We start from the raw sequence: 21,987 nt of genomic DNA on the forward strand, positions 1-21,987 counted from the left end.
GGATCAACCACGGACCAAGGAGCCACAATAATAAGTCATCGGGAGTTCGGGAGTCGGGACCCACGATGGGTTTGCTACCCGAGGCGCTTACATTTAACACATAATTTGATAATTTGATACTCTGTATCCACTACTGTACTACGATCTGTGGAGCCTGCGGCACAGAGCTAAGCACTTGGGATTTGAAACAACCACTTGACCCACTCAGGAGTCTGGCGATATGAAGCTCCCTTCGCTTTTTGGCCCCTGCAGGCGGTCACCGGCATTGCACCAAGACATCAATCACGGAGCCAGGGCGATCCCAATATCGGGCCTGAATGGGTGGTGCGTGGAGGGCAGGCATGTGTCACGAATGCGACTTCCGAAGACTGTATACTCCGTAAGAATTGCAATGAGGGCCCGTATACCAGTGGTCAGCTTGACATAGAGGAGCATTGTACCGACATGTTTATTGCCTTATAAATCAGATCTGCAATGCTTATTTTTGAGTCTCGTTGGCGTTTGGCACTTTGTCAATATCTTGGCGCCCCGACATGGATGAATCGTACTTCTTCGCTTCCTCCCAGCGTCGTTCCCAACATCGTCGTTCTCAAAAGAGCTTGCGTAGACTGGCTATCAATGGGGAATTCCCCGAAGAATGGGCGGTGGTATGGACCACGTATGGACAAGACGAATTTCCTCCGGTAGCCAATCCGGTCTTCGAAGGCATGCGTAGCGGTGAGCGTCGCCCATGCAGGCAGCAACGTAAGACTGTCTTTGTTGATGAGCGGGAGATCCGTAGGCAGAGGGCTACAAAGTAGTGGAAATCATCATCTGGTGGCTTGGGCGCTTCGCAGTCGTGGTCATCGACACGCCAGTCCTCAGTGATATTAAAGTAGTAAGATGACACCTCCCACGGTCTCAGTCTGGCGAGAAGGTCTCTAGATCGAACATGCTTTCATCTCACTGAGAGACTAGGAGAAACAGTATTATCGCAATTTCAAGGCGAGTGACTCACTATAGCAGGTATGCTGTTATAACCAGAAGGTGGTAAACTGCCGCTCACATATTGATCCATAACGCAGCCCATCACAGGCGTTTTTATATATTAATACTATCGATTACTCATCGTAGTTTCGTGAACCATTTAGCGGCTTAATATGGTAGATAATAAAACCCCACGAAGTGCGGTAAGTTTGCGCATCAGAAGCCAAACAGCGGCCCTATTAGCACTGCCCTAAGGCCTGTCGATCCACCAATTTCCTGTTTACGGAGTATCCCTTGGCTTTCGTCATTGCAACCTTGCTGCCTATCTCCACGTATATATATATATATACAGAACCACGCAGGTTTTTTTCCATGTAGTTATAACCATTTCAAAATGGATCCCTTATACCTGAACCAACTACCCATCCGCACCGAAGGCAGCGATTACGATCTGAGACCCCACCTCGCAGTTTTACATGATCCCGTTACGGGAAAGATTCACTCTCCAGAAGCCGCTGCCAAACTAGCTTCAGCTGCCTTAGCACTTGATGCGTCCCTCGAGGCCCAACTCGGGCAACTCTGGCACCAGATATTCAAAATTGCTTACAACAACCCAGAACACCAGGATAAGCTGGTTTCTATCCTGGTGGATATGTCGCATCTCCCGGACGTTATGACACCCGGTGATAATGGACAGGATGGGCCGTTAATTCTCCACGATATGCAAGTATGGAGAGACATGCCGCTGCTGGGCTGGGAGATCCGACGGCATTGGGATGAGTGTATTCCGCTTCCAGGTTCAGACACAGTGAAGAGGGAAGCGGCAATCTTGAAGACCATAAATGTGAATTGCTTTGTCGCTCTTCTTGTCGCGACTGATGAGCCCGTTTTCATGGCGGATTCTTGGTTTGCACTCGTGACACTCCGGATCGCACTTGAGACTCCATGGGTACATATGCGGGCAGAAGAACCTTTGGAGGCTTGAATTCCCGCAGCGGCTGTATGGATTGAGGTTCTAGGGGCCGAGATCTATGAATGGGATGATGAATATGAGTCAGGGCGCCTGATTGGCGCACCAGGTAGAGGGGAACCTTTGTGGAAAGGGAAGCGCGGATTTTCTAAGAACAGGTGGACGCTTTGGAGACGGAGATTTGGGGAAACAGCAAAGAAAAAGGATGAGCCGGAGCATGTTAAGAGGGTGGTACGGGAGGCGGAGCTGATGATGAAGGAAATTGAGGCCGGAGATGTGGAATAGATGGATATACAGGGCTAACCTTCCCGACAGCTCCAAGCAAGCACCCGTCGGCGAGAACCGGAAATTTCCGGTATGGTGCTGGTACTCCAGTACAGTCAGGGAAGCTAATTTGTTCTCTGTTTCCATCTTTGTGAGGATATACCACATATATTACCAAATCAAGGATGGAACGGTCAAAACATCGAGCGTCGAGGCAGTAGTGGGAAACACGAACTCACCACTGCGACCCGGGATCCCACCGTTTCCAGTGAGTTCGTAGCTTTGGGCGCCTTGGAAGGCTCTTGCTTGATGTGATGAGCTGTACGCATTTTTGTCTGTCAACACCGGTGTACGGTTTTGCCTGGTTTCATGATAGATAAGGAAGAACCAGCCTTACCACGACAGACGCGATCGACGCTCTGGCGCTTCACAACAGCACCGGGGCCCTGTGTAAATGATTCGTTTGCAGAAGGGAGAGGAGTGGTGCAGACGGTAAGCCCACAAATTGCAGCGACCAGTACGGCAGTTGACAAATACATGACTTGTAAACTTCAACGATATGGAAAATGCAGATTGTTCATAGTCTGGTATCTCGGTTTGTGCCCTGGATAAGTCTCCAATTAATACCCTTCAACGCCGATCTGCGTTTTCTGACTTCCGCCATCCGGTCACTTCGATTTGTTAGGCTAACAGGGCAAAGTATATATGCAGGGGCCACGGGGCGATGCCCTGGAAAGAAATATAGTATATACTTCCTTAGAAACACAAGCTGATTAATATAATTCTAGGTCACAGATCAACCAACATGGCTCGCTGCTCGCTAATCGTGCAATCCATGGACATTATATTACCGCTGACCAACACTAATATTGCTACCGATGGGCTATCCTAGTCGGGAGACCTTTAGCGGTACAGACAAGATATATTGCAATCCAGTCTTGCCAAGAGCTGAAAAAGCAAGTAACGTGCAGGAAATTCCGTGTGGTCAGATACAATCAGGAGGTAATTAATATTCATAAAACCCCTGATATTATCATATCCCTCAAGAGCAAATAATATATAGGATTTCCATGTACACTGCGTCCAGAGCACTAGTATATAGGACAATAGCATGCTTTCAAGGCGGAAAGCCTAATAATATACTCCGTGCCAATCAGTACGAGGAAGGTAGCTACATTCCCTCTTGTATATAATAGCTATAGGGGCGGAAAGCCAGGCACGAATCAAACTGCATGCAGTTAAGATTATTCTTTGGCCTATCAGCAGCAAAAATTAAGGTAACAGAAGACTCTATACCTAGCTGTATAGTCCCTTAATTAGTAATTGAATTAAGTATATAAAAAGGTCTTTAACTGCAATAGTTGGTACCTATTACAGGTATATTTATATCGGCAGGTACTCTCAAGGGAAAGTTATGCCATCTAATAGTGTTTCTTTGATTGATAAGGACATTTCTGGTACAATCAGAGTTATGGGGTTGATGAGAAGCCCAAAGCAATCACTAGGTCAGATTTAGCCTAATAAAATTATTATACAGCCGGAGTAATATTGTTGTTTCTGGATGGTGCAATGCTTAGAATCCGTCACAATGGTACCAGATTTCGAATACTACCTCATGAAAACGGCTTCGAACGTTATGGAGACCGGCGTCTTACCAAGATTCCTAATGAGTATGATTTACAAAATAGTGATCAATTCGAGACATAGGCCAGAACGTAAAAGCGGCCTCCAGTGGACCAGCCAAGGGACCTTCCAAGGATGCCCTGCAGGGATATGGATTGTAAAAAAATCATATATGTTACGCTATAACAGGATCCCACATGAATTGGTTCATATTTGCATGTTCATGAATCAGTCAACCTCTTTCCACAGGTAACTCCGCATGTGGTGTAGTAGCAAGACCTTGCATTTCATACACGGGTTTCGAGCCGACATCCTGTGCTTGGTACATATTCGAATTTGCATATCCTTCTTGCAATGGAATGTTGCCTTGGTACCTTCTATATTTCGCATCTGTGTTCTTCTTCCCCCACCAGAACCCAGTCCCAAGCATTGCTATCGAAAGAACCCCTAACGGTACCCCAACACCCGCGCCGATCGCAACTTTTGTCGTCGAGCTTGTAGAACCCTCAATAGTACATGTCGGTGTTGCAGTTTTGGTGGCTGACGTTCCAATGGAGACCAGTGTTGGCTCGAGTGAGAAAGTTCCGTCACCATTGCAGCAACTATCGTCAGATCCACAACAGTATGTGCGATTTCCCTGATCGCAGGGCTGGAGGTGTGCAGTCCAATCATCTCTCTATTATAAATAAGAATAGTCGTCAGTAAGAAATGAATTGAAACCTAATTGAAACCCAAGGAACAGAGTGACGCCTTTTTCTTTTAATCTTACCTCATTTGTGCATATATCGCGCAAGCAATTTGGGCTCCTCCAGGTACTGTCTGTACAAAAGTCTCTCCAATAACCTAAATTGTCGCCTTCCTGCGTCGCCATACAAAGCCCATTCGGATGGCATGTGTCGGGGTTGGTATCATTGAGCCGACAGCACATTGATTCAACACCGTCGACTTGGATACATGGTTGATAAACCGGATTAGTGACAGCGATGCCACTGGGACGGAAACACTGCTTTTGGGATATGACCAGGCGTGGAAGAACGATCCATAAAGATAAGACTTTCCTACCGACCATAGCTGCGACCGGTGGTGGATGTGACCGCGTCAGTGAGTAAGTTTCACAGAAATGGTGGGTACGGCCTGGGTATATATGCCATCTCGCGGGCTAGTGTCCATGAGCCCTGGAAGCTTCTTATTAATACTATAGTTTGGTTTATTATAATTACTGGGCAATCCCTGCCTGAATCCCCGTCTGACGGTAATTTACGAGGAGAAACGAATCCTGCTGTGTTTCACGGATGATGCTATAGCCTAATAAATTCTGAGTATCAGGTCGGTCCACGGGAATAAAGTTCCCTTGATGTCGAAATCTCGAGAATTCCAGCGTTGAAAAGGGATTGCGACATGAATGGAAGTCAGTCCAACTACTAAGAGTTGCGACTCAATTACTATCGTTCAACATGCCATTCCTCGAGAGGCAGCGAGAAATACTGGATCGCTAAACTAAGGAGAGTATCTGTATAACATGATCCTAGTTAAAGCGATATAAGCCCGCAACCTTTCTGCGGTAGTCAGCACGAGTGACTGGTCCAGAAATCAATTATTCCGTTCAGGGTACTTTTGCAAGTTGGCTCGTATTGGGATCATCCCCACATCATGCATGTTCAGGCACTAAGCATGGCTGTGCTCTTGACGCTGGAGGCGCCTGCTCACATGGTCAGCAAATGGGCGGCTCTTTATTTTCTTGGATCATGCAGCCCCCTCTGTTCCGATCCTTGCCCGTGGCGAGCGTCTCCATTCAATTGATTCATTGCACTTGTGTATTGAAAACACTGTAAAGACTCCTGTATTACTGAATGATAAGGACATCTGACTTCACTTCACAATTAGCTTAACAGATTATATTGATTGCTTGAGAGAGACTGAAAACAGATGGACGGAAAATCCCTTAGATATGCCTCAGTGTGCAGCGCTATTGTTATTTGGGCTATTCTGTCCCTGTAAATCAAGCAGAAGGTCATTGACTTGCTGGATACTCACATTCACGCTCCGGCTTTCTTGGCGCTTGGGGTCAGTGGCCAAGACTTTTGTCCTAATAAGGATCTACGGCTCATAAAGCCCCTTCCTCATCGTCACCTTCGGCCGATCTATCTGCACAACCGCAATCCCCTCCCTCGTCTGCCTGAATCTTGTCGCTCCGTATCTCAACAGTTCCGCAAAAGTTCCCTCCTTAGCATACGTTTCCCCATTCTCCTCCATATCCCAAAGCGAGCCCAGCGCCAGTGTCTTTGTCAAATTTTTCCCATGCGTGACTTTCTGCATACTACTCTGCGCCAAACAGTGCCACACGATTGCATACGCCTTCTTATACTCCTCAGATTCCGGATCAGCGTCCAAACGGGTCGCGAGGAGATTAAAGGCGTCTTCGCCTTTAAACCCGATTTTTGATTCAATGCCCCAGTTCTCTGCGAGCACGTCGAACCAGAGCACATTTTTCATGGCATAGTCGACGCCGCTGAATCCGTCGCCCGCGTCTTCGAGCATTGTTAGCCGGATCCAGACGAGGACTTGGGTGATGTACTCGAAGACCGTGATAGGCGGTACGTCCCATTCCCAGTCGAAGCCTCGCTCTTGGGACGTGGAAAACCCTTCATTTAGCATGAAGGCGAAAAGAGGGTTCTCGCACATTCCTTGGTAGTTTGTGCGGTTTTTCCAGACGTGGATGAAGAGCTCGTGCCAGCGTTTTATAAAGGGGTCAGCCTTGCGGCTCGCGACGAAATGGTTTGCCATTGCTGTGTTTGCCATTGCTGTATCGCACATCCAGGGAACACTGATGTTGTAAGGTGATGAGGGGTCCTCGAGCTGTGACCAGCAGATTCGGTCGAGGGAACGGATGAGTATGATGCCCACGTCCATGAAAACGCCGCCAAAGAGGTAGAGACATGCGCCGCGGAGGAAGTCTGCACTGTGTGGGCCCACGTATTGGCCGTCCATTGTGCCCTTGACGAATGTCTCTGGGAGCATCTCGGGTGGAACGAACTTTAGTGCATGGTTGGGCGAGTCCGGGACCGTGTCGAGGACGCGGATTGTCCACGAGGGGCCGCAGATGCGGTGCCAGTCAACTATGTTTCGCTGGCACCATTTCGGCATTGCCTTGATTCCGGCGTGCCAGTAGGCCCAGATGTTCTTCTCCGATGTCACCGGGCGATGCTCGGAAAGAGAGGCGAGAATTACTTCATCGCTGCGGGTGTCAAGCGGCTCGGCGGGTTCAAGCTGGTCTTGGAATTCTTTGGGGATTTGGTACTTTGCGTGGGTGGACATGGTATTGGCGTGTGGACTATAGCAGCTGACTGTGAAGGAACCAGGGAGAATGACTGGATAAATACTTGTCCTCTAAGCCCAGCTCAGGCGTCCTATCTTTGCTAATTCGTCCGCCTGCTTGCTCCCTTTGTAACCACAATACTACGTTGTAGGCCCAGAACAGGAAGATTGGCGGAGCATCATCTGCAATCTAACAAATAAGGATCGTTCCATCGTCCAGCGGAACACATGTCCCCGTCAGGCGGCCATATCAAAAGGAATTCAGCTATATCAGAGTCAACGAAACAGGAGCCGCAGACGATGGAGCCAATTCAGGGCCCCCATGTAAGCTGACAGCCGTTAAACACATGAACCAATCGATCTATATGTTCAGCATCCAGCCTGCCTCGGGCAGAACCCGCGCGATATCGGAGCTCTTTCAGATGAATCTTGGCTTGCCTGCGATAATAGTAACAACCTTGCGAGACACTCATCGTAGGCTATGCGTCGACAGTCTGGCACGACCCTCTCCGAGACAAAGCCCACCTTCTCCACTGCAACACGGTCCGGAAAACCGCGCTGATTGCATCCCGTCAGCATTTAGAACGGCTGCCACCACAACTTTTGAGATACGGACCCACCTCTTCCACACTAACCTCCGACTCTGCCATCGAGCCCAGAACGCCATCGCGTGGCTGTGTAGATGCACTCATATTCGGACTTTGTAGAGATAGCCACGGTCCTACATATCCGGCATACCAAGAGAGCGCTGCTCGACCACTATATATCTGCTGTTGTCGGCACTGTGGCGGATCGGGTGGTGGGGATAGGGTGGTGCCCCAGCAGCAAACACAGAACATGAACATTAACTCGAGATAGCTGAGACTGAGAGAGTAGATTTCCAAATTTTGCCGAAGACATTATAAATACTATTAAGGAGTTGCCTCGCAGTGACCTAAAATGAAAGATATATATTGACATTGATTGCAGGCTGGGAACCCTCAAACAGTATACAAAGTGACGCTCCTTCCCCCAGCCTCCTCCGCCTCAGCCCTCATCTTCGCATTTTCCCTCTTGAGCACCATCTTCATCGTCAACGCACAGCAAACACTCAACCCGGAAAACGCCATCATGAGGATCATCGCCAGAATATATCGTGGCTCATCTTGCTCCCGAAAGAAATACGGACTCCAAATATTCCCGAATTGCGCCAACAGATTGATAATCGCCGTCGTGGCGGCCCGCTTCTCCGGGGTTTGGTTCAGCACTGACGCCGCCCAGGAGTAGACCATCGAGTTTGCGGCAAATGCGCCCGACGCATATAGGAAGGCGGCAAAGTAGCGCGCGGGAACGCTGAGGGTCGCCGCGGAGATTATGAAGCCGACAACGGCGACGAGCATAGGGACTGAGATATGGAAGCCGCGCTCGTTGAGGCGGTCCGAGGAGAAGGCTACTAGGAAGGAAATAACGGCGCCGAAGAGGTAGGGGGGTGCGGTTAGGACAAGGGTCACTGTATTCGAACCCAGGTTGAGGCCTTGCACGATGCTGGGGAAGAAGTTGTTGAAGCCGTACGCTGTGTGGTTGCTGCAGAGCATGAGGAACTGGCATTCGTACGGTCAGGTCAGCAGGGCTCTTTCGTGTCAAGTCAAAGCTGTTGGAGGCTCTTTGGGGGCGTACAAAAATCCAAGTCCTGAAATCCTTTATAGCAAGCGACACACCGAACCACAGAGATCTATCGGCTTCAGAAAGAGATACCCTGTCCGCGGCAATTCGCACTGCTGCAACCTCGCGCTCCCTGGGGGTAAGGAGCCACCGTCCACTTCCTGAAGTTGAGTCGATATAATCTGGTAGCAGACCGATTGCGATTACCGCCGCAAAGAAGCTTCCTGCTCCTTCGATTATAAACATCCATTGCCATCCTGCAAGACCGTTTACACCGTCGAGGCCTGCAAAGATCCCCGCTGCAATTAAGCCAGAAAAGGCTGTAGCAAGGATAAGGCCGGAGTATAGGACAGCGGTACGTAAGGCGAGCTCTTTTCTGGTGTACCAACATGAGAGGAGATAAAAAGCCTGCCATGCAGTGTCAGGTTATGAACTGCCCGACTCAATAGGTGGAACTTGGAACCCTACCCCAGGAAAAAAAGGAGCCTCCACAATTCCAAGGAAGAATCGAACAGCGACTAAACCAGGGAAGTTGTTTACCCCGGCTGTGGCTGCTGAGACGCAAGACCACAGCATCACACAGCATGGCAGATAGATACTGGGCCGCACACGGGTGAGGACCATGTTCGAGGGTAACTGGGCAAGCATGTATCTACTCGCGTTAGCCGGTATTCGACTGCAATGGGGTCGCGGAGTGTACGTACCCAATGTTGAGAACTGAAACTGCCACATTGAAATCTGTGCCCTCAAGGCCAAGGTCCCTCTCGAAATTATTCAGCCGTGCCTGGCTAAGAGGCACACCGTTAGACGCAGGTCATGCAAATAGGAGAAGCTGGCTCAGCGTACGCGATGTTATTGCGGTCGAGATAGTTGAACATGTAGAGCACCCAAACAACAGGGATGAGAGTCATATCCAGCTTGCGGACAAGGCTTTTCTCGGTTTTCTTCCACTCGAGCGATACAACGTCTGTTTGCTCAATCTTTTCAGCGTCAATCTGCTGGTTCGCGTCTTCCAGACGCTGTTCAGGCATGTTAGATAAATCAGGAGACGTGCGAGCCATTGCTGCACCCAGGTCTGGTAATGAAGAGAATTGTACCATGAGGTGAGAGTGAAAAAGGAGGTTCGCTGCTCACCGATTCCGCGTCAAATATATAGCCACGGGACACAGCTGATCACCTCCACACCAGCAGGTACTCTGATGCGGGGTCCCCGGATTGGGGTCGATTCACTCAGGCTCATGGCTACCGGGATCCATTTCAGATTTGCCGACACCCTGATAGACTCTTTTGTGACTGATCGGATAGACCGGGAGCCATCCAGCCATCGGAGACGCTGCAGAGGACATCCGATCGGACACGAAGCCATGTGAATCGGAGGGACTGTGCCCGTAACTGCAGAGAGTAATCGTGTACATATAGAGAGGCTAAGATCTTGTTTCTGTCACGTAATTCGAATAGCATTACGGTAATTGGATCATCACATCCCATATCCCGCGATTTAACAATCGATTCAATATGAGCCCCAACGGAACAACACCACAAGCGCCAATTCCTGCCACAACACGGCTCAGGCAACTCCTCGAGGAGAAGGACGTGCTCGTGGTCCCGGGCGTCTACGACGGCTTCAGCGCCAGAATAGCCCTTGAAGTCGGCTTCGACTGTCTCTACATGGTACGCCTCCCCTCCATCCCCCCCTCCAAAAAACTTACTAGGCAAAGTACTAATAATCGAAAGACTGGGGCGGGTACCTCCGCCTCCAAACTAGGGCAACCAGACCTCGGCTTCGCCTCCCTGAATGACATGCGCGAACATGGCGAAATGATCGCGAACCTGGACGCGGGAACACCTCTCATCGCGGACGCAGATACGGGCTACGGCGGACCGAATATGGTTGCCCGTACGGTGGCTCAATATACACGGTCCGGCATCGCAGGGCTACACATTGAAGACCAGATCCAGACGAAGCGGTGCGGCCATCTAGGCGGGAAGCAGGTCGTTCCGATGGAGGTGTTTGAGTCCAGGATTACGGCTGCCGTTACGGCGAGGAAGCAGCTGGGGTCTGAGATTGTGATTATTGCGCGGACGGATGCGTTGCAGACGCATGGCTTTGACGAGGCAGTGGCGAGACTGAAAGCTGCTGTAAGGGCGGGTGCCGATGTTGGGTTTTTGGAGGGCGTGACGAGCGAGTGTGAGGCCCGAGAGGTGTGTAGGCTATTGGCACCGACACCCATGCTGTTGAATATGGTGGAAAATGGCGCGACTCCGTCGTGGACGCCGGAGCAGGCGAGGGAGTTTGGGTTCCGAATCATTATCTTTCCCTTTGCCGCGATAGCGCCTGCTTACGAGGCTATTCGGGGGGCTTATCGACGGATTAAGGAGAGGGGAAGCACTGAGATCGATCCCGAATTTACCCCCAAGAAGCTGTTTAGTATCGTTGGTTTGGACGAGGCGGCTGCACTTGATGCCACTGCTGGAGGCAGCCTGTATAGCAAGGTATAAGGGGAGCCAGAGCTGGTGGATGAGGGACTTTTGCTATGTTACAGGCATTCTGCCTACCCTTGTCATATTAAGATAAAGTTGATCATTGTATTGCCACACACAGCGTCTAAAAAATATTATCAGTCTGTCTACAGAGGTATGTCGAGATTGATATCAGGCCACTCAAAAGTGAAAGCGTCAGCGAGTCCGAGTTGTTCAAAGTCTATATTGACTTGATCCCCGCCGACAGGAACTGTTAGCTCTGCAGCCGTGTTTGCTTCGGTGCTTCGGTTAACTCGAAAATGTTCTCGCCACTCCCATAGTGAGTCGTAGACAACGCTCATGCTTAGGCGATTGAGTACGCGAGGACGGAGACTGTGGGGAGGGTCTCCAGGAACGCCACGAATGCCACGCTGCGAGTAAAGAAACGCAATCACGTCGCTCAGTCTTGCCGGAAGGTCATTGTTGGCAACGGAAATTTTCCGTAATGCTAGAATGGCTGAGTTTAGCAAAGCCTTTCCAGAGTTGACATCTACTGCGGCGTCGAAGTGTCCGTTCTTCAGAACTCTGAGAATAACGCAAGAAGCACTGACAAACATCTGGTAGCAGAAGAATGGCCAGTGGTGAAGAGAAGCTTCGCCTTCTTGGTCTATCGCAAGGCTCTGTGCCACGAAGTCATAGGCTGATTGGTACAAGGTCCCGATGCGGTCCATGTATCCGTCAACACACGGATCGTCCAGCAAATAGAATGAGTGGAGGTGGATGCGAGCTGCAGACAGGTATATCCGAGTCCTAGCTGTCCGTCTATCAGCATTAACATCTAAGAATACGGAGATCAGGGGCCAATACATGATGGAGCGACGGCAATGATTTCTTGTTCAAGATCCAGGTAGGCCAAGTTGAGCAGGCGATAAGCCGCCAACCGACCGCGGTCGAGTGAGTGTGCACGCGATACCATAGCATTTGGTGCAAGGGTCAAGGACACTCGCTGGCGATACTGCTCAATCCGGAGATGGGACCATAGCGCAGAGTCCCAGGGAACAGGTTTTGGTAAAGTCTGGTCATGTAGTTGGACCGTCGCCGGAAGCCCGCATCCAACACTGACACTGAAGTCAGTCAGCCTTTATCTGCGCGAGAACAGTTGGTGTTGACGCCTACCTATGTGCAACAATATTGCACGCCTGCCATGTCGCTACCCACTCTCTGCGCTGATCCGCGCTCAGATTCAGACGCCCCTTGGTGAAATCTTCAGCACTGGAGGCGCAATGAAGTCCCATTTGGAACGCAAGATGGACCATCGTCCCAGCAAGGGTGTATGTAGGATCCGTCGTACTGCTACTAGTAGGGAACGGCCAGGCGCAAATGATGACCAGGCTCTGAATTACATGAAGCGAGTACGGGATTGACCGGATGGTGGTCCACAATAGCTCCATCATGTCTTCTGCCAGTCTAGGAAGAAGGCAAGGGAGGCTCTGTGTGCGGTGTGCTGCGGCAGCGATTACCGACCAGAACAATAGTTCCGACGACTCATAGAAAGCATGCGGGGACTTCTCTGGCTTCAGAAATGGGAGGAATGGGTGATAGTAGCTGAAATAGCTGCGCTAATGTCAGCATTGAAAGTCTCGTAGGAGGAGAACACCCACAGCTGAAAGAGCTCCTCGATGTCCGCTACGGACAGTTCAATGCCTGCCAATTTCCTAGGCTGTGGAGCCACCACCAACGGTGTCGAGCAAGTGTGGTCGTGATCGATAACAGGTCGAGTAGTTACACCGGGGGCCCCAACCCCTTCGATGCTACCATGTGCCACGGCCGCTGGTGTAGATGATTGATCGGTTGGCTGTTGCTGGGGGGTGTCAAAGGTCCCAGCCGGTAGTTGCACAAACGCCTCCGAACCGCGAGGGCTGGGCCCAGTGGACAGAAGTACTGCTGAAGCATTTGATTCATACTGCGCAACACGTCGCCTGAGTTCCCGTACTTCCTGCTCCAGGCTGGAGGTCGCTCTACTGGAAGCAGGGTCAATAAACTATGAACGCTTAGGATATATGGGTGGCTCCGTCCTACCTACCCTCGTTTTGAACTTCGCTGAAAGCCAAATTCCAGTTTGCACTCCAGCCCGAGCCTTTGACAGCGAGAACAGACCGTTATATCCTCATGCTCTCTTTCCTTCAGATCGCACCGCAGCTGGCAACGTCGGCGTCAGTGGATAGAGCACGGCCTGTACACACTCCCTCTTACCTTTTGTTGCTTACACTCATTGCATGCCGTCGTCCTCCGGGTACTGGTCAGACTTCTCTGTGATGAGTGCGTCGCCCAAGTCCCGGGAGCCATCTCATTTACAGAGACAGCCGTATCGGATGGCTGCCGATCGTCGATAGTAATAGGAGGCCGACAATGGTGCTGGGGCTGGTATTTCCGAACAACGACTTTGCCTTCGTTTCGCCCTCCACGGCTTTTGGAGATGCGCACGTTGAAGGGGCAGCTTGGATCAATTCGACAGACGAGATAGTACTGCTTGTCGTTGGCCTTTGCCACGCGGTAAGGGCAGCCTTTGCGGCGGAGCAGTGGACGGAACACTTCACGGGCCTCCCTCATGGATGGCAGGACTGTTCCAATGGTCCAATCCGGGACAGAAGGCATTGAAGTCATTTTGCGGGCGCGGGGTGCAAGAGTCCGATGCGGAGGAGCAGGGCCACGAAAGAAACGCAGAAATTCCGAATCGCAGTGTGTAGATTATTTAGTGGCTTCCAGCCGAACTAACTTCACTAACCTAAACCGGAAGAGAGACAGGGGACCTGATTTTGCGTACTGGAAACGCGGGGGAAATTGCGGGGAAAGGGGCTGGGGAGCCGCTCACTACCATAGTCCATACAGTTGTAATGACCTTGGAGCCTCGGCGTATGCTCAGATTAGGCGGGCGGACTGGGAGTGTTGCGGCCTCAATATCGGCTTTTCTCATACTACGGCGGACATTGACTTGGGGGTTTCGGTTAAGAATAATCTATTCCATTTAATCCCGTGCTTGTGACTACCCATTTGCTGCTTAGAATGGCACTCCAAAGTTATAATTACTACAGTTACACATAAACAAAAGCAGTCTAGTAAATGGATGATGCAAGGGGCTTCTTCCTATCTAAAGACTAGTAGGCCTTAAAATATTTAGGAAAGATCCAGCATGTATCACATGCTCATGAGTCCGTTCAAGGAATTGGATGACTGACCGGCGTAGAAGCATATCAGGTACTATTTCCTGGTTTGGAGCCTCTTTTGAAAAGTCTGTTTGATACCAAACAGCCATTCTTCAAACGGTGGATGGAAGTGGCGAACATCGACAGACCCTGGCTAGGAGAGACCTCTGACACCAGTTTCACCTATACCGCCCTGTATTGCGCCGCCTACTGTGGACTGCCGCGGATAGTCCAGGAGCTCATTGCTGAAGGAGAGTCTCCAGACATACCGAGCGGTCTGTATGGCTACCCTTTACAGGCTTCCGCATTAAATGGCCACCCCAAGGTAGTGCGAGAACTGATAGAAGAGAACGCCGACGTTAACGCGGAAGGTGGTGCTCAATATACAGCGTTCTCAGCCGCGGCTCCAAAAGGCCATATGGAAATTGCGAAAATACTGTTAGAGGCCGGAGCATCCGTGAATATCTCAAGGGTTAGGGGATCCTTAGAATCGACAGATCCCCTCTATCTGTCCGTTGTGAATGGGCACCTCCAAATGTGCGAGATGCTCCTCAAACAAGGTGCGGAGGATTACCATTCATTGAAAAGATACCCGCCGTCGGCATTAGTTGCTGCCGTCGACAGTGGGCGTATTGATATCGTGAAGGCGCTGCTCCGGTACGAGAGGGTCGTCGAGGGACATCGGGGTGACTCTATGGCTTCACAATTCGCGGCGGGCGAAGGATCCAGTGCCCTGCATACTGCTGCTGGCCGGCAAACATCCGACCAGCTCAAGCTCCTTCTGAGCAGGCCAGGTGTGGATATAAACTTGAAGCTAGCGTCCACGGGCAGCGTGGAGAATGTCATCTCATCGCTCAGCGCTGGTGCGGATATCAATGTGTTGAACAACACTGGTCGAACTCCCCTTCATTGGGCGGCAGCCAACGGAAACTGGGAAGTTGTCGAGACCCTTCTAGACCGGGGAGCTGCGGCTTAGATCAAGAGCATGGACGATGGAGCCAAAACTGCGCTGGACCTGGCTCATCTGGGTAGAGAGACGCCGACTTGGGCACTTCCGAACTCCGCGGCGTCTTGGGATGATGAAAGGATTGATCGGCTATGTGAGAGGTTGGCCATACATTTGCCTTAATGCGCAGCAGATATTTATAGTTTTCCCTCATGTATGAGAGCTTGTTTACGCATGTCTGGTACATACGACCACAGGGTGTGGAAAACAGGGCTTCCCGTCCGCTCAGCCGTACTTAAGCCACACGCCGGCTGGTTAGTAGTATGGTGGGTGACCACATGCGAATCCCAGCTGTTGTATGTTTTTGTTTTTATATTATTTTTTATATTCTTTTGACGGTGTTGTTGTTTTTCGGCAGGATTGTCGAGCTGTCGCTTGTCATGCCATGGCCGTATGCAACTAGCGGCACCGGCGTTTCAAATCTCAACGGCCTCAGTTTTAGTGGAATAAAAGAATAGTACGTACATCAATGGAACTATTACTACGCGTGCGGGGTTCATACCTGCGCCGGCCGCCGAGTATTGGTCGAATGTCCAATATTCCAATACTCCAATACCCTGGTGAGTGGTGGAGACCAAGAATGCTGCAGGGCTGCAGAACTGCGGTGCTCATTATTTAACGCCACCCCATTTTCTACCCAGAAAGGACAAGGAATATGGACTCTCACCGTGGATTGGCCGGCCAGAGCAGCGAGCTCCAATACCAATTTGGATGGCCATCCCTTGGCTCCTGCATCCTTGCAGGATAACGCAGATGTCTTATAATTCGCAGCACGAAAACATAAAGGGGCTCTCCCATTCCAGTCGCGCCTGCGGATTGCCCTCCTCCATGGGGTGATCTGCCTCTGGAGACCTTTTCTTTTTTTCTGTTTCGTGTTTCGCCATGGGCAATACACCCAGTATTGCTGATGCTCGTGACTGTCTGGTTTCTGCGGTCGATGGGAATTCAGGCCATGTCGCCTTCTCAGACCAGCTTCTTTACCAGTCTACCGCAGTCCACGTGTATAATCTGAATGTCCCCGTTACGCCGGCGGCAGTGACATTCCCGCAGTCCGCGGAGCAGATTGCCGCGATTGTTAAATGTGCCTCTGATTATGACTACAAGGTGCAGGCGCGGAGTGGAGGGCACAGTTTTGGTAATTATGGTGCGTTTTTCGTCTTTATTTCTTTCCTTTTCTTTCCTTTTTTTTGTCTGTTTATGAGGGAGAGGATGATTGACAGCCTTTATAGGCCTTGGAGGTGATGACGGCGCGATAGTAGTCGACATGAAGCACTTTTCGCAATTCTCTATGGACGAGTCGACGTATACCGCTACAATTGGGCCAGGAACGACCCTGGGCGACCTGGATACGAAGCTCTACAGTTCGGGGGAAAGAGCAATGGCGCACGGAATCTGCCCAACAATCAGAGCTGGAGGCCACCTAACAGTAGGCGGGCAGGGACCGATGATGCGCCAGTGGGGGATGGCTCTGGACCACGTCCAGGAAGTCGAAGTGGTGCTGGCGAATTCAAGCATCGTGCGTGCGTCAGAGGTTCAGAACCAGGATGTCTTCTGGGCCGTCAAGGGGGCGGCGGCGAGTTTTGGGATTGTCACTGAGTTCAAAGTGCGCACGCAACCTGCGCCGAGTCTGGCTGTTCAGTTCTCGTACTCGTTCAACCTTGGATCTGCGGCCCAGAAAGCAAAGGTGTTTAAAGACTGGCAGGCATTCGTAGCACAGGAGGATCTGTCGTGGAAATTCGAGACCGATTTGGTGATTGCCGATGGCCAGATTATCCTCGAAGGGATCTTCTTTGGGTCAAAGGAGGAGTTCGACTCATTGGAACTGGAGAACAAATTCCCCATTAGCGAACCAGGTACAGTCCTTGTCTTGACAGACTGGCTGGGCATGATAGGGCACACTCTACAGGATACAATTCTTCAACTCGTGGGCGATACCCCGACGTGGTTCTATGCAAAGTCGCTGGGCTTTACGCCCAGTACCCTGATTCCTGACTCCGCCATTGACGAGTTTTTCGAATACATCCACAATAACAATGCTGGCTCCTTGACCTGGTTCATCACCATAAGCCTCGAGGGCGGCGCCATTAGTTCTGTTCCCGACGATGCCACTGCATATGGACAGCGGGACCTGCTATTCTTGATCCAGTTCTTCTCGGCGAATCCGCTGGGCCCAATCTCGCAGACCCAATACGATTTTACCAACGGCCTCTACGGTGTTCTCGCCGAGGCAGTACCCGAGAGTGCAGGACGTGCTTATCTTGGCTGCCCGGACCCTGAGATGTCTGATGCCCAGCGCGCATATTGGCGTAGTAACCTTCCTCGGTTGGAAAGGCTGAAGGCAGATTTGGATCCGATGGATACCTTCCATAACCCCCAGGGTGTCCAAGCCGCCTTAAAATAGCCCGGAGAATCTCTCTTATCCGGTAACTTAATATCTTAATACCTCCTGTGCTGCCGTGCGTTGGCATAAGTATGATATATACAACGGGATCGTCAGAGAACACACACATTCTCAGCCAGTGGATCTACAACACGTTTACTGCAAGATATCGTGTATCCAGTGCATCATCAATGTGTAGTATCAACTCTTTAATATATCGTAATGGACGAATACGAAATGTTATGAACTGCCATTATAGCTCCATAGTCTCGCAGCCTCTGAGAGTAGGATACCCTCTCAGCCACTCAGCAAGTTCAACATAATTTTCCGACTCTGCAATAGATGCCGCCGTCTCGCAGGTTGAAAGTAGGTTCGCTTCAATCGGTAGCCACTTCAGTAATAATGCTACCATGTCAATTCGTCCTTTGCGTGCAGCGAACTGTATGGCAGTCCTGCCATTATGGCATGCGGTGACATCTGCGCCGGCCTCCAATAGAATCCGGACCACATTCAGCAGACCTTTATCTACAGCAGCCTGGAGAGCGGTCATACTATTTTGCCCGTCAAGACAAGGAGCAGCGTTAACGTCGGCTCCACCTTGAAGCAGCTTGGGTATGATATTGGAGCATCCCTGCGCAACGGCCTCTTGCAGGGGTGTTCCGAAACGTTGCGTTGCAGGGCCGTCCGCATGGGCACCACGGGACAATAAATACTCTGCAAGCTCTTCGTCACCTTGCCTAAGAGCCCCTTGAAGGCAGGCTGTGGTGGGCTGAATACAACCGGCAATGTCCGCACATGCCTCCAATAACAGATCGATAATATCAATAAGGAGAGCATTATCCATTCTTTTAAGAAGGTGACGGACAGGAATATATCGCCACACTGACTCCGCTAGCGACATCCAGACCTGCTTCGAGGAAACTGCAATTCTTTTCAACAGAAGCTTATATATCTCCAAGTGTGGGTACGATCTGTATATGGCGAGTTTAAAAGGTCGTCCGTCGCCAAAGGTTATCTCCGGATGAGGATCATATTGCAACAGAACCTTAACAATAGCCACGTCATTTCCTTCTGATAATGAGTGACAGAGAACGCGTCGAGAGAAGTCCGTGGACGTGATATTGGCGACCGCATCGTTCTCAAGTAACAATTGCACCATGGGATAGTCGTTGTTCTTAATAGCCCACTCCAGAGCGGTGTCGCAGCTGCACCCGTTGTCTCCCATGATATGGACATTGGCCTTAGCACCACGGTGAAAAAGATACTTGCTCCATCCAGCCAACCAACTTGAGACGCAATTTCCGGAGCAGTGGCACGTACAAAGGAATGTACAGTGTCAACTTCAGCACCGTGAGTAATCAACGTCTCCAGTATTGCGAGGTCTCGGTGCGGCACCGCAGCCTCTAAAGGGGTTTTGCCGTACACGTATGCAGTGTGAGCCTTTAGATCTGCTCCATATGTGATCAAATTCTTGACAATTTCGTGATTCCCGCCAGCCGCAGCTGCCTGTAGAGCTGTCATGCCCGCCAAGCGTGCTGGACGAGCGTTGATATCCGCGCCATTTGCAAGCAGCAATTCAACCATCGCAGAATGCCCGCCGAACGCAGCAGCCTGCAATGTAGTCATGACCTTGTACACCCCAGGAGCTGCATTGAGAAAAGCCCCTTTTTGGATGAGCATCTGCGCAACCGGTATGTTTCCAGTCCCTGCCGCAGCCTGAATAGCAGTGCGGCCGTTGGTGCTGGCAGGCCAGCTATTGACATCTGCCCCTGAAGACCACAGAAGACCATAAATCCTCTCGTCGTCCCGTCTGAGCGACATCTGCAATGGGGTGTCCCCTTGGGTTACGTCCTCACCCGAATCCGGGTGGCTTCCGGCATCCAGCAGGACCCGAACCATGTCAAAGTTGCAATTCTGCGCTGCATATTGGAGGGGCGTCAAGTCACTCAGACATGGAGGGGATCCAGTTCGAAACGAGTCTGCCTTCGCTCCATGATAGAGTAACAACTTTACGAGGTCGGTATCATTGTTCGATGCGGCGATCTGGATTGGTGTCATTCCTTGCCAGAGGGAGCCTGGCTCCAGGTTTAGCAATGTGGGTAATCCAAAGCCGCCCGAGGAATGCATATCAGCACCAGAGTTAATCAAGTGCTCGGCTGTCTCAAAATGACGAAATCTAGCTGCTCCCCGCAAAGCGACGCCCAGCCACCTGCGGTCTATTGCGTTTCCATAGAGATTCATCAGCACCGTTACCTGTATCGTTCTGCCCTTTGAGGATGCTTCAACGAGCGCGAAGCCGCAGTAAAGTCCTGCCAGAGTCGAGTATTCGTTCTCAACCATATTGAGCTGGGTCGATCCAGTCACCCCGGATTTCAACAAGTTACAGAGAACAATAAAGCCTACATCCGTTTCCAGATTATCGAGATCTCGAAACGATACGTGATGTGCAAATCCCGCTCGCCAAAGCAGATCAATCATTGGGCCCTTTTTCGCGGCCAGTGCAATGTCAAGGAAATGAACGTTGGAGTAGGGAAGCACTCCTTGCTTGAGCAACGATTGTGTCCATGCTATATCGCCTTTGGCGACAGCCGCAGCAAGGAATTTCCTCCTGAGAATCTGCGAAGATGAGGTCCTCAAGTCACTTATATCTTTAAAAGCCGAGGGGAAATGCTCCTGGAGGATAAATACTGCCTGGCTAGGCTCCAATTGGTCGTGGATGTTGCTCGCTTCATACAATAATATGTGCACCATCAGGAGGACTCCCTGTGCAACTTGTGCAAGTTCCATAGGTTGAAAGTCCGCCAGATCTCGAATGCTAGTATGATCCGTCCCCCAATATTCTAGCAGATCGTTGAACCGTTTGTTGGCGAGGTACTTGGTAAGGTCGGATGACAGTGACTGCAACATGGGCTCTGAGCATGGGCTGATATTATACCAGCGAAACATCTCATACAGCTGACTTGGTAAATCAGGTGGATATAAAGGTGTATGGTCAGCCACTGCTCCCACTGAATGTGTCAGTACGTCCTGTCAAACATATGGATGCTGCGTTCATACCTATCCAAGGGGTCAGTAGTCCCACGAACTCCGAATACGACATCAATCCTGTCTGAGGTATGCCCACAGTGCCGCTGTCAACAGGGCTGAAAGAGCTAGGCGTTTGAATCTCAAGGCCGTCAGGAGTACGTCGCTCAGGTCTTGAAGGCTGTCAACGAGGGTCACATTCCTTGCGATCTCCTTGGCTACCTTCCGGGGAGGCTGTAGTTCTCCATATAGAAGGACGTCGGTCTTCTTCCCTGCTCGTGTGCGTTTTTTAAGTCTCCCATCGATGAACACCCAAACATTGGGAGTGGCATGTTTGCCTATTTTCCAGACTTTGAGCTTTGCCCTGTATTGATTTTCACTGTGGACTCCATCAGATCTGGGGAGTGTACCCTCACACAGTTGGCACTTACCTGGCTTGGAAGCCATGTGTTTCGTTCATCTTGACCATTGTCTCCTTCAAGCTCGACTTACGATAAAACGAGATAATCTCCTCCTTGTACCTGTCCCATGCCGCGGCATCCACCCGGGGCGCTTTTCTAGACATGTTTGCGAACTAACAGGAATGCAAACTAGACGATCAGAAGCACTCGTCTGTGCACAAACCGGTTTGGGAGCTGTCGTTGTAGCGGGTACAACGGTAGGGTAACGGAGGGTATGCTTCCATCTCTAGGGGGTACTTGGCGATTTTATCTGCGTCGTGAAACACGCAGCCTCATACCTGCAACTCTGACACTCATTGGCCAACACCGAAATGTGGTTTCGCCCACCGCCAGATCAGCAAGGCCGCCAACGCCAGGCAGTGCTCCATGCTTATTGGGTGATGCCAAAATGGACAAACCGGTCTCACCCTGCTGTCAAGTGCCGTCCCCAGACCAAGAGGCTGCAGCTGCGCTGTGACCTGATTTGCTGAGTCCAAATTGCGGTTTCTTTCTCCCTCTGTCAGTCCGTGAAGCAGTCAAACCAGGAACCCGACCCACCAGAAAGACGTTTGTTGGCTCGTTCCACTCTGTGCTTTCGTCCCACTGCGGCTCAGACTGGACTACGGGATGATCTCGAGATATCGCAGCATTGAACTAGACACCGCTTCAGCCAGCTTGTGAGATGTACTTTTTGA

At 50.8% G+C, this 21,987-nt stretch overlaps 9 protein-coding genes across 9 annotated transcripts; 4 read left to right on the forward strand and 5 right to left on the reverse strand.

The window, feature by feature from the left end:
• Positions 1-1,353: 1,353 nt before the first annotated feature.
• ASPSYDRAFT_82400 (DUF3632 domain-containing protein) lies at positions 1,354-2,221 on the forward strand (the record flags this gene model as incomplete). Its single annotated transcript, XM_040851148.1, has 2 exons — positions 1,354-1,915; positions 1,979-2,221. Exons 1-2 carry the CDS (start codon positions 1,361-1,363, stop codon positions 2,219-2,221), a joined length of 798 nt encoding a protein of 265 aa, XP_040697292.1. The 5' UTR covers positions 1,354-1,360.
• Positions 2,222-3,895: 1,674 nt separating this feature from the next.
• ASPSYDRAFT_50987 (uncharacterized protein) lies at positions 3,896-4,923 on the reverse strand. Its single transcript, XM_040848196.1, has 2 exons — positions 4,593-4,923; positions 3,896-4,499 (listed from the first exon to the last, which is right to left on the reverse strand). The coding sequence occupies exons 1-2, from the start codon at positions 4,890-4,892 to the stop codon at positions 4,056-4,058; spliced, it is 744 nt and encodes a 247-aa protein (XP_040697293.1). The 5' UTR covers positions 4,893-4,923; the 3' UTR covers positions 3,896-4,055.
• A 718-nt stretch (positions 4,924-5,641) lies between these two features.
• ASPSYDRAFT_50989 (glycosyltransferase) lies at positions 5,642-7,245 on the reverse strand. The gene has a single exon (XM_040848197.1). It carries the CDS (start codon positions 7,136-7,138, stop codon positions 5,921-5,923), a length of 1,218 nt encoding a protein of 405 aa, XP_040697294.1. The 5' UTR covers positions 7,139-7,245; the 3' UTR covers positions 5,642-5,920.
• A 563-nt stretch (positions 7,246-7,808) lies between these two features.
• On the reverse strand, positions 7,809-9,732 carry ASPSYDRAFT_187660 (uncharacterized protein). Its single transcript, XM_040843594.1, has 5 exons — positions 9,626-9,732; positions 9,484-9,567; positions 9,248-9,431; positions 8,795-9,187; positions 7,809-8,718 (listed from the first exon to the last, which is right to left on the reverse strand). Exons 1-5 carry the CDS (start codon positions 9,688-9,690, stop codon positions 8,119-8,121), a joined length of 1,326 nt encoding a protein of 441 aa, XP_040697295.1. The 5' UTR covers positions 9,691-9,732; the 3' UTR covers positions 7,809-8,118.
• Positions 9,733-10,294: 562 nt separating this feature from the next.
• ASPSYDRAFT_82403 (isocitrate lyase/PEP mutase family protein) lies at positions 10,295-11,278 on the forward strand (the record flags this gene model as incomplete). Its single annotated transcript, XM_040851149.1, has 2 exons — positions 10,295-10,450; positions 10,514-11,278. The coding sequence occupies 2 exons, from the start codon at positions 10,295-10,297 to the stop codon at positions 11,276-11,278; spliced, it is 921 nt and encodes a 306-aa protein (XP_040697296.1).
• Positions 11,279-11,339: 61 nt separating this feature from the next.
• ASPSYDRAFT_212411 (Zn(II)2Cys6 transcription factor) lies at positions 11,340-13,585 on the reverse strand (the record flags this gene model as incomplete). The annotated part of the gene is made up of 6 exons (XM_040844036.1): positions 11,340-12,053; positions 12,107-12,363; positions 12,416-12,853; positions 12,901-13,260; positions 13,323-13,438; positions 13,493-13,585. 6 exons carry the CDS (start codon positions 13,583-13,585, stop codon positions 11,407-11,409), a joined length of 1,911 nt encoding a protein of 636 aa, XP_040697297.1. The 3' UTR covers positions 11,340-11,406.
• A 1,371-nt stretch (positions 13,586-14,956) lies between these two features.
• On the forward strand, positions 14,957-15,576 carry ASPSYDRAFT_50994 (ankyrin repeat domain-containing protein). The gene has a single exon (XM_040848198.1). It carries the CDS (start codon positions 14,978-14,980, stop codon positions 15,416-15,418), a length of 441 nt encoding a protein of 146 aa, XP_040697298.1. The 5' UTR covers positions 14,957-14,977; the 3' UTR covers positions 15,419-15,576.
• A 754-nt stretch (positions 15,577-16,330) lies between these two features.
• ASPSYDRAFT_162696 (uncharacterized protein) lies at positions 16,331-17,849 on the forward strand (the record flags this gene model as incomplete). The annotated part of the gene is made up of 2 exons (XM_040843100.1): positions 16,331-16,592; positions 16,678-17,849. The coding sequence occupies 2 exons, from the start codon at positions 16,331-16,333 to the stop codon at positions 17,847-17,849; spliced, it is 1,434 nt and encodes a 477-aa protein (XP_040697299.1).
• Positions 17,850-18,081: 232 nt separating this feature from the next.
• ASPSYDRAFT_94695 (uncharacterized protein) lies at positions 18,082-21,417 on the reverse strand (the record flags this gene model as incomplete). Its single annotated transcript, XM_040853007.1, has 5 exons — positions 18,082-19,092; positions 19,149-20,787; positions 20,865-20,885; positions 20,953-21,231; positions 21,284-21,417. 5 exons carry the CDS (start codon positions 21,415-21,417, stop codon positions 18,082-18,084), a joined length of 3,084 nt encoding a protein of 1,027 aa, XP_040697300.1.
• Positions 21,418-21,987: the final 570 nt, after the last annotated feature.

The sequence above is a fragment of the Aspergillus sydowii genome, assembly GCF_001890705.1.
Source record: "Aspergillus sydowii CBS 593.65 unplaced genomic scaffold ASPSYscaffold_16, whole genome shotgun sequence".
Taxonomy (NCBI): Eukaryota; Fungi; Ascomycota; class Eurotiomycetes; order Eurotiales; family Aspergillaceae; genus Aspergillus; species Aspergillus sydowii.

Excerpts from the sequence above, each read along its gene's own strand:
- ASPSYDRAFT_50987 (XM_040848196.1), bottom strand. The coding sequence starts at position 4,892 with ATGGTCGGTAGGAAAGTCTTATCTTTATGGATCGTTCTTCCACGCCTG. Across the intron at positions 4,500-4,592 it reads GCGATATATGCACAAATGAG|AGAGATGATTGGACTGCACA; the intron begins GTAAGATTAAAA and ends TATTTATAATAG.
- ASPSYDRAFT_50989 (XM_040848197.1), bottom strand. The coding sequence starts at position 7,138 with ATGTCCACCCACGCAAAGTACCAAATCCCCAAAGAATTCCAAGACCAG.
- ASPSYDRAFT_187660 (XM_040843594.1), bottom strand. The coding sequence starts at position 9,690 with ATGACTCTCATCCCTGTTGTTTGGGTGCTCTACATGTTCAACTATCTC. Across the intron at positions 9,188-9,247 it reads AGGCTCCTTTTTTTCCTGGG|GCTTTTTATCTCCTCTCATG; the intron begins GTAGGGTTCCAA and ends ACTGCATGGCAG. Across the intron at positions 8,719-8,794 it reads ATTTCAGGACTTGGATTTTT|TTCCTCATGCTCTGCAGCAA; the intron begins GTACGCCCCCAA and ends TACGAATGCCAG.
- ASPSYDRAFT_50994 (XM_040848198.1), top strand. The coding sequence starts at position 14,978 with ATGTGCGAGATGCTCCTCAAACAAGGTGCGGAGGATTACCATTCATTG.